The 9,776-nt window shown below is 34.5% G+C and overlaps 1 protein-coding gene across 1 annotated transcript in view; it reads left to right on the forward strand.

Annotated features, from left to right (window-relative positions):
• Positions 1-9,115, forward strand: part of LOC136024835 (zinc finger protein 420-like) — a 390,140-nt gene extending 381,025 nt beyond the window's left edge. The window contains exon 5 of the mRNA XM_065700344.1: positions 8,800-9,115. Within this exon, the coding sequence (XP_065556416.1) occupies positions 8,800-9,029 (230 nt within the window). The 3' untranslated portion in view covers positions 9,030-9,115. The remainder of the gene's footprint in view (positions 1-8,799) is intronic.
• The last annotated feature ends 661 nt before the right edge of the window (positions 9,116-9,776 follow it).

Consider the following 9,776-nt stretch of genomic DNA (forward strand, 5'->3'; position numbering starts at 1 on the left):
TGTCAACGAAAATGACTGTCACAAATCGATCTGATCCATTTAAGGAAAAGAGGGCCTGGGCGGAGGAAGGCTAGAAGCCTTCTGATTACTTTTGACTCTTAGAAAGTTAACTGGAACATTCAATTTCCATTCAATTGAGCTACGTTTGAAGTTTATATGACCACTTTTACCTTAAAAACCTTATGAGCCTCCTAGCCATAGCTTAAAACACTTACCATTGTGCTCTGGGGGTCTTGTCGACTCCGGAGTTTTGTTATGTTGTGTTTGAACTATTTTTATGAAATAGCTATCTCAAAACTTTCATTGAATGGATTTTTGGGAAAGTATTGGGGAGAAGACCCTGGAGGGCTAGTTCTCCTTTGACCCCTTGTGCTTCTTAAAAAGTGAGCTGGAATTTTTGATTTTGATTACCCCCTTTGAAGTTTGTTCGAGCAGCCCATCTTTAAGAACCATATATGTTCCCCAGATGATATCGTACTAATTCTTTCCCAGTGCCCTGGGGGTTTTGAAAATCCCGAGCTTTTGTTATCAGATCTTTGAACTATTTTTCAAATTTTTGTCGGACATATTTTGGGAGAATGGTTAGAAGGCTTTTAGCCCTTTGACAACTTTTGACTCTTAAAAGGGGACTATAACTTAAGGCTTCCATTCAATTGAGATACAAGTATAACAGTTAAAAATAGGGATGAGACCTTTTAATTGACAGTGAACAGATAAAAAAATTTTTAACTGGATATTTCGGACACGCATTCAGTGTTCATCATCAGTAATAAAACTAAAAGATATCAATAAAAATAAGTAAAATTTATACTTAATAAACTAAGTACATATAGTTTATTGCTCTTATTTTTTTCCGTGCAACAAAAGAAGTAAATCTCTTTGACCTATTTGGCTCCCGTTCATTAGATTTATCTGACATATTACGTGGACAGAGGTCATAGCTATTAGGTGAGTTGATATTTACTTTATTTGACCTCAGTAAATTATCATAAATTGAATTCAATCCAAATTCACCTGTATCTCTGTTTATGGAATTATTCTTGAATACATTTTTTTTAATTTCGATTGTTTTTCCGAAAATTTGCTTTAAACCTTGTTCCCTAGAAATCAAAGAAACATTTTTAAACACAATGAAATGATTTGGATAATTATAAATATGTTCCGAAAGAGTCAACGTGTAATCTTCAGGCTTGGTATTTTGTTTTAGAGAAGTTGAAATAAAATTACGATGTTGTAGCAATCCATTTTTAAATTCTGGTTAGTACGTTCCACATAAAAGCTTCCACAAGTACAGGAGATTTTATAAGCCCCACTTTGTTGCTCTACGGAAGTTGGATCCTTTCAAGAATTTAATAACTAGCCAAAGTATTACTATTTCTTAAGGCTACCTTTAAGCCATTATTTTGTAAAATTCTTTAGAATTTTTCACTCAACACTGGAACATTTGGTAGAGAACAAAAAACATTTTTCTTTTCTGTTGTTTCCCGAATATCGTTTGAAAATTCTATAAATGTTTTCTTCTTTTCGAAAAAGTCTGGTCAATTAACCTTCCCAAATACTGGTTAATAATTAAAAATTTTTTTAACATAAATAATTCCTCCTCAATGAATTTTTGAGAGCCATTTCTAAAAATGCGGTCAGTTAAGGATAGGATTAAACCAATTTTTCCTTCATCTACAATTGAGACCCCTCTGAATTTAATACGACCATCCCTTCCAGATAAATTACCTCTGTGAAAAATAAAATAAAACATTGGAATCATTTCATTTGAGTCCCCTCCAACATTTATACGACTACCTCTTTGATAGAAAACTTCATATTCCCCCAAGGTATAAGTTACAGCCCTTTCCTAACGTTCTTGTTGACCCCGAGGTGTATGCCATCTGATTATTGGACTATTTGAAACAAAATGGCTATTTTATAATTTTGATTGGATACATCTGAGGAAAATAGGTTGTGGGGGTATATACCCACTGATAACTTTTTGATGACTTTCTAGACAATTGACTAACCACTGATAACTTTTGAACAAGACCCCATGGCTCTGAGGAGTTGTGTCGACTCTTGAGTTCTTGTTATTTGATCTTTGGTCTATTTTGAGGAACATATTTATAGTTTTATTTTCTATTTCTTTTTTGGTCAATTTCATTTAAATACATAGAGCAATGTGACTAAATTACATTTTATAATAAGATTTATAATTTTTGTCAAATCCATGCATTCTTGAAGGCGAAGTTTTGTATGGATAAATCTTTTCGGCTCTCTTATGTATTTTAGAGGAAGGAAATATACTTTGAAGAAAGAAAATATCAATAGAACGTCAGTGCAGATTAGCCTGATGGAACTATGTTAATATTATGAATTAAAAATGTAGTAATTCCAAGAACTTTCGTTAATATATTTTTCTCATTTTAATAATCATCAATGATATTACTTAACATGAATATTACTTTCAAAAAGGTGTGAAGGACACTAACGCTATAGTTGGAGTGCAAGAGAAGTGACATCTCAGTTTTATCCTGTAATATCTGATGGTTTTGAGTTTGAGCAGAATGTCAGTTTTATTTAAAAATATTTTGATTTTAAGTCGAATATTGGTCTTATTTTTGTTAATTTTAACATCTGTTTTTCCAACTAGCTTCTGCCTTTAAATATCTTTTTCCTACAAATTAATTGCGGCTCAAGGGGTATGACTTTCAAGTTTGTTTATGTAGTATTTTCTGTTTGTTTTGAGTTTTAATTGAATATTAGTTTTATTTTTGGAACATTGTAAGTTCGATTTTAGTCTCATTCCTTATTAAGCATAATATGTGTTTCTTTGAACTCTTAGTTCATTATAATTACCTGTATTTTTTTTTATCCATATATGTCTTAGCTCTTTACTTTTCTTAGAATAACTATTTTTTCCATTTTTTGTCTTCTCATTTTTAATACGTTTTAAACTTTTTAAACTTTCACTATGGGCCCGAACTAGACAAAAATAAAGTCCTCTTTGTGCAAAAAACGAATTTATGTCGGGATACCTTTTATTTGCCTTGTATGCAAAGAGTAAATTAATAAAATCTTTAAATATTTCTAAACTCCTATTTTGGGTCAATCTCACCCCAAGAAACATTTAAACATTCGTCTTATTGCTGTATTATCACAGACGTCAGATAGACTAAAGATTAAATTTTAAATTAATTTCCCATCATTCCAAATAGTGCTATACTGTTTTTAAGTGTCACTATAAGTAAATAAAAAAAAGTCACTCTCAGTATTGATTCAGATTTCAAAGTCAACACACCTGGCTTGAATTGGATATTTTATGAGCTTATTACTTCAGTACGCCCTTTTTAGCTCATGAATTGTGAAATATTTCAACACTCAACTATAAGCCTATATATAATGAAACTAGTTCCTTATAATACAAGATTTCACAATAATTGGTTAAGAATAATAGTGACGTATAACCCTACCACACCTAGATTGACGTGTAACCAATTTCTTACAATGGAATCAGTGAAGCATCTTTCTCAGTGATAATACAAGATTTGATTTTAGAAATTAATGATCTAAGTGTCAGGTTGATTTGGCTATATCATCAGCAAACAAACTGTGATCCGTTATAGTCCTATAGTAGGTCAGACTTAGAGGGAGATCATTTATATAGATAAGAAATAACAGTGGTCCAAGTTTGGGCCCCTAAAGAACTGCCCCAGTATTAGATAGGTATTCCTCATCTAAAATGTAGCCATTTGCGTCCAATGTTTACTCTTATATCCTTGAGGTAAGCTTCAACTAGGAGATTTGATTTTCCTCTAACACCACAATTACGTAGCTTAGATAGTAGAATTTTATGAGAAGTAGTGTCGAAGGCTTTTTTATTGTCAACTACTATTGTTGCAGGTCGCAGACCTTTATCTATGGCATCATCCAAAAACTGGGTTAGCTTTAATATTGCATGTTTTGTAGAGTATGAAAACCTGAATCCAAATCGAAATGGGCTGAAAAAAATTGTTTTACTTGAAAAACAATTCAACCTCTTATATATTCACTTTTCAATAAATTTGCTAAAAGCGGACAAAATGGAAATAGATCGATAATTGGATGAATCTTGCTTGTTTCCTCCATTATGTAGGGGAATAACTCGAGTGGTTTTCATTACTTCAGGGAAAAATCTATGCTTGAAGCAAAGATTGACTAAATGAACCATCACTTGAGCGTAGCTTCCAATGGCCTGTTTGAGTAGATAAGTAGATGAGCAATCAGTTCCTTCTGAATTTCCTTTTTTCAAAACGTTTATCAGATTCGTGAGTTCCACTTCCGTCAAGGAATAATTAAATACGAAAGAATCGAAGGGATATGTAGAAGTCAAAAAATCCAGATTCGACATCCCAGCGGTCATTCAAATTATTGTTTACGGTGGCCTCTCCAATCCTATTAAAGTACTGGTTCATTTCCTCAGCTATCTTTTGTTGACCATTCATTGTTGATCCATCCATGTTGGAAAAAAGATACACACTGGAAATTTTTATTGTTTATTTAAGTCGAATATGAGGCATCTTTAGTCTATCCATTAAATTCGGAATTGTATGAAGAGATGGTTTAGCCTGCCAACCAGTCCAGTGGGAAAGGCAGGCAAGTCTATGAGCCCCAACCCCAGGGGTGCAATTGGGGACCCTCCAGGTACAGTCTTTTTATTTTGTGCTTGATGCCTATATCTCTGCTATATCTTTAAATCATGGGTGATACTTCAAAAAAGAGCTATAGACCTAACACCAGAGAGATGAGATCAGATTGCTCCATCCAGTTTAGTGGTAATGAATCCATTAATGATCAAATTGCATTGCTCACCTCTCACTTAAACACTCTAAAAAATAAGCAGAAGCTGAATGATCAAACGCTCAAAACTACAATGGCAGAAGTTGTCAGTCAAGCACTGTCTACTGAAGTTGGTCCATTGGTTGAGGCCTCTGTTAAAAAACTTACCCCTAGTCATGAACCTGCTACTTTTGATGCCAACAGTATAAAAAATATCAAACAAGAGGTATACTCTAGCCTGAAAATGGATTTTGATGTGCTTGTTGAAAAATCACTCAAACAATATGATCTGAGGATGACAAAGCTTGAATCCTCCCTGAAATTGCTTGACTCAGGTTTGTCAAAGCTGCAAAATTCTCTGAAACCAATTCAATCCAATGTTGATCGTCTGAGTGATCAGTTTGACCAAATGAAACTCTCAAATCAGCTGGTTTTATTTGGTTTAAAAGAAGACCCTTATCCAGAAGCTTCTGAAAGCAGATTCCTTGGATTTTGCAGTAATAGATTTCCAGGTATTCCTGTGACCCAGAATGATATAGTTTCTGCTAGAAGGATTGGTAAACAAGGCTCAGGTTTGAAACCTCGTCCACTTGTTGTGGAATTTTGCAGTTCTAGAATGCAGCAGCTCATTTTTAGAGAAAAGAAATGTTTGCAAGGTAGTGGTTTCCTTATTTCTGAGTCACTCACAAAGTCTAGACTTCAGCTACTTAATTATACTAAATCAAAGCTTGGGAAGAGGTCTACATGGTCTAGTGGAGGAGAAATACTCACAAAGCTTTCTGATGGTAAAGTGATTACTGTCAAAGAGGCATCTCAAGTTGATACTCTCTATCAGTTAATTACAGCTCATCCAAGTCCATCCAAGCCCCTCCCAGGACTGAAATAAATCATTTCTCTTTTTTCAGCTCTGTTTTGTAAATTTATTTATGATTTAATAGTTTTTCTTATGTTTGCATAATGTTGTTTGTTATTTTTATTCCCTTTGAACCTAGTAGTTTATTATTGTCTTTGTTCTTGCAGTTGTTTTCTCTATTGTTGCCTATATGTCTTACCTTTCAATCCACCCTCTCTTACTTCAGCCTGCTTGTATGGATATTGTGTTCATTTGTAAAGTTGTTGTATACATTTGTCATGTGTAGTATATATGGGTGATTTCTCCTTTCTTTTGAATCCATCTATTCTTAATTCAGTTATATTTGATCAACCAAGTAGTGCTGGTAGACAAGAGGCACACACTTTTGACCCTCTCCTTGAATCTATGGTTAGTTCTAGCTGCAATTATCACACCACCATTGATTATTGTGATAACATTTTGCCCTCACTCTCTTCAAATAGTTGCTTTAATGTATTTTGTTTGAATGTGCTGGAATAAGAGATAAGTGGGACAGTCTTAAATCGTATTTGTGGTCTAATAATTCTTGCCCTTTTGATGTCATAGGCTTGACAGAAACATGGTTATCTGATAGTGATAATTTTACAGCTTATGATATGGATGGTAATATGGCTATTCATGTCCCTAGAATGGTAACAAAGTGTTCTGGGGGTATGTCTTTGTTTATAAAATCTAATATTGAATTTTGTAGAAGATCTGACCTTGAATCCTTGTTTACATCAGTGGTGTCTAATAGTAGGACAGTTTATTCTCTTGTCATTGATCTGAAAAGCCAGTTTGCATGTGATACTGTTTGTTTGTTTTATAAGCCCCCTCCTTTTCCAACACATCTGTTCTGTGATTGGCTTGATCAGCTTTCCGGTGTGGGGACTTTCTAAAAAACGAATTTGTGTTTTGGGAGACTTTAATTGCAATATGTTAAATGTTGTATCAAATAATGAATGTGACCATCTTTTTGATGTATTTTCTTCTTCAGGGCTACTTCCTTCAATTTTTTTTCCTTCTCGCGTTGACCCTTCAAGAAATTTTGCCACTTTAATAGATAGTATTTTCACTTCTCATTCTCCTAATTTGAAATTCTCTTCTGGTCTTGTTTTCACTGATCTTTCTGATCACTTTCCTATTTATCTATCACTATCTGTGCCTAAAACTGAGATTACTGTGGATGAGAAAGGTAATTCTTCTTTCAGAATTTTTACAGATAAGGAAATTTCTAATTTAATACATGGTCTTCAGAGTAATGATTGGTCTAGTGCTCTTGAAGCTAATGATGCTGATTGTGCAACTAGATTATTTTTGTGTCGTATGGATACTCTGTTGGATAAGCATTTTCCTCTTAGAAATAAGCCAAGGAATTTTACACCTAAATGCCCATGGATGTCTAGAGGTTTGATCAGTGCAACACATATGAAGGAGACTTTGTTCAAGGCTGCATATAAAAGTAAGACAGAGGATGATCTTTTGAAGTATAATATTGCAAAAATGTGCTCACTTCTTCAGTTTGTGCAGCAAAAAAACTGTAGTTTTCGCTTCGAATAAATGAATGCAAGGGAAATTTGCGTAAGGTTTGGACTGTAATTAATGAAGCTCTCTCTCGCAAGAAACACAAACATTCCTCTCCATGTTTTTATAGAAATACTGATGGTTCTGTTGTAGACAAAAAATCCTCAGCGAGTGCCTTCAATTCGTATTTCACCACACTTCCTTCAGTTCTAATTCCACCACCGAGTAGAGTAAGTTGTTTTCCCTTGGCAGAGAAGTCTTTTTTCCTTTCCCCATGTAGTACTACTGATATTTCTAGTATTATTTCCCAACTTCCTAGCAGTCGTTCAGTTGATAGTTTTGGTTTGAGTAATAATGTCCTTAAAAAAATTAATCAGTTTGTTTCTCATCCGATTTCACACATAACTAACCTCTCTCTTTCTTCTGGTATTTTCCCTCATTCATTTAAAGTTGCTACTGTTCTACCTTTGCACAAAAAGGTGATTCGTCTCTAATTTCAAACTACAGACCTATTTCTCCTCTTCCCGTAATCTCAAAGGTTGTTGAAAAAGTAGTGTATCGTCGACTCTCTTCATTTGTATTTAGTACTAATTCGACTGATGGAAATTCTCTCATCACTAACCATCAGTATGGTTTTCGTCCCTCATTCTCTACCTTACATGCATTTACTGATGCTACAGAGTTTGTGCGTGTTAATCTGGACAAGGGCTTGTGTGTTTTGGGTCTATTTCTTGACTTTTCAAAAGCCTTTGATATGGTTGACCACAATGTTCTTCTGTCTAAACTATCCTTATTTGGTGTGCATGGAGTCCCACTAGATTGGTTTAGGTGCTACCTCTCATATAGATCTCAGTATATTTTGGTTAACCGTACTTCTTCCACTACTTTGCCTGTATTGAAAGGTGTCCCACAAGGCTCTGTGCTTGGACCACTTTTGTTTCTAATCTACATTAATGATCTTGTTGATGGTCTTGGTGTTCATCCCCATATTCACCCTGTTTTTTTTGCTGATGACAGTAATTTTTTCATTGCTGCGGTAGACCTGCCATCTGCCACTTCTATAGCTCAAGGTCTTCTTGATAAAGTAAAGGATTGGTGCTGGTCAAATGGTATAGCTCTTAACAGCCGAAAGAGTGCCATTGTCAGCTTTAGGACCCCTTACCGCATTAGAGACGTACGGGAGCCAATCACCCTGATATTTGGGAATGATATTATACCACAAGCTACTATGGTGAAACTTCTTGGTGTGTATCTTGACTGTTTTCTTTCTTTTAAACCGCATATAACTCACACCCGTTTCTTAATGCTCCGCCAGTCTTCATTGTTGCACCAGATTAATTCATTTCTTCCTCCTGATATTATGGTTTCACTTTATCATGCTTTTATTCATCCTTACCTTTCTTATTGCTGCTCTGTCTGGGGCAATACTAATAAATCTCTTCTCTGCTCACTTCAAAGAGCCCAAAATAGGGCAGTGAAGGCTACTTTTCTTCTCCCTCGGCTTTACCCTTCCTCTGATCTTTATAATGATACTGGAATAGCTCCGCTGGATCATATTATAGGTAAAAATTCTCTTTATTTAGCGCATTCTGCTTTTCTAGGTACTATTCCACCGACCCTGCAGCAGTTTTTCTCAAGGACAGGCTCAGGTAGGTACTTTTCTTCTTTGCGTAATTCTTCTCGACGATTTATTTTACCAAAACGATCCTCTACAGCAGCTCAAAGGTCTCCTGTATATCAGTTAATTCTATTATGGAACTCAATCCCTTTGGATGTCCCTCTTTTTCTTTCTGCAAAGGCATTATTTCGTCGGGTCTTTCCAGTTAAATAATTTTTGTCTCTCTTTTAATTCTATCCCAATTTGTATGTCACTTCTCTTCTTTTAAAATCTTGTCTTGTTCCAGTGTGTGTTTTTTTTTTTTTTTTTTTTTTTTTTTTTTTTTTTTTTTTTTGTATATATTTTATAAGTGTTTTTTTTTGTTCTCTGTGGCCCATTACAAGCATAGCTTCTTGGCCCTATTAATTGATTTACTTTTATAATAGTTTTCTTTCGAACTATTTTAGTTAGGACTTACTGAAAAAGTTTCAATGTTTAAGTCTCCAATGAGATTGATTTTTCTTTTCTTGGAACTGACCATCTTAGCAAATTCTTTAAATTTATCCAAATATCACTTCGTGCCAGAACTAGATAGCGGTAGAATATACATAAAAGAATGCTCTCAGATGCAATGGTAACTTCGATAACCAGGAATTTGAACAGCATTTCCTCATATAGAGAGTCAAAATTTTTTATTTCTTCAAAATGCAAAGAAGTGTGGATGTAGAATGCAAGTCCTCCTTATTGATTATTCAATATGTTCTTTTGAAGTATTTGGTATTCTTGAATATTTGCCACATTCAGGGTATATACATTCAGAAATGTCCTATATAGCGCCAAAAGCCTTATCCCATTACCAGGAAGGAACGTAGATAAAACAAGCTCAAGTCGCAAGTCTAAAAAGGCCATTATTAACAGGAATAATTTCTTAAGGTAAAAGATACCTGTTATGGGGTAGATTATCAACAAAAGGATCATGGG

The sequence above is a fragment of the Artemia franciscana genome, chromosome 1 (assembly GCF_032884065.1).
Source record: "Artemia franciscana chromosome 1, ASM3288406v1, whole genome shotgun sequence".
NCBI classification, from domain to species: Eukaryota; Metazoa; Arthropoda; class Branchiopoda; order Anostraca; family Artemiidae; genus Artemia; species Artemia franciscana.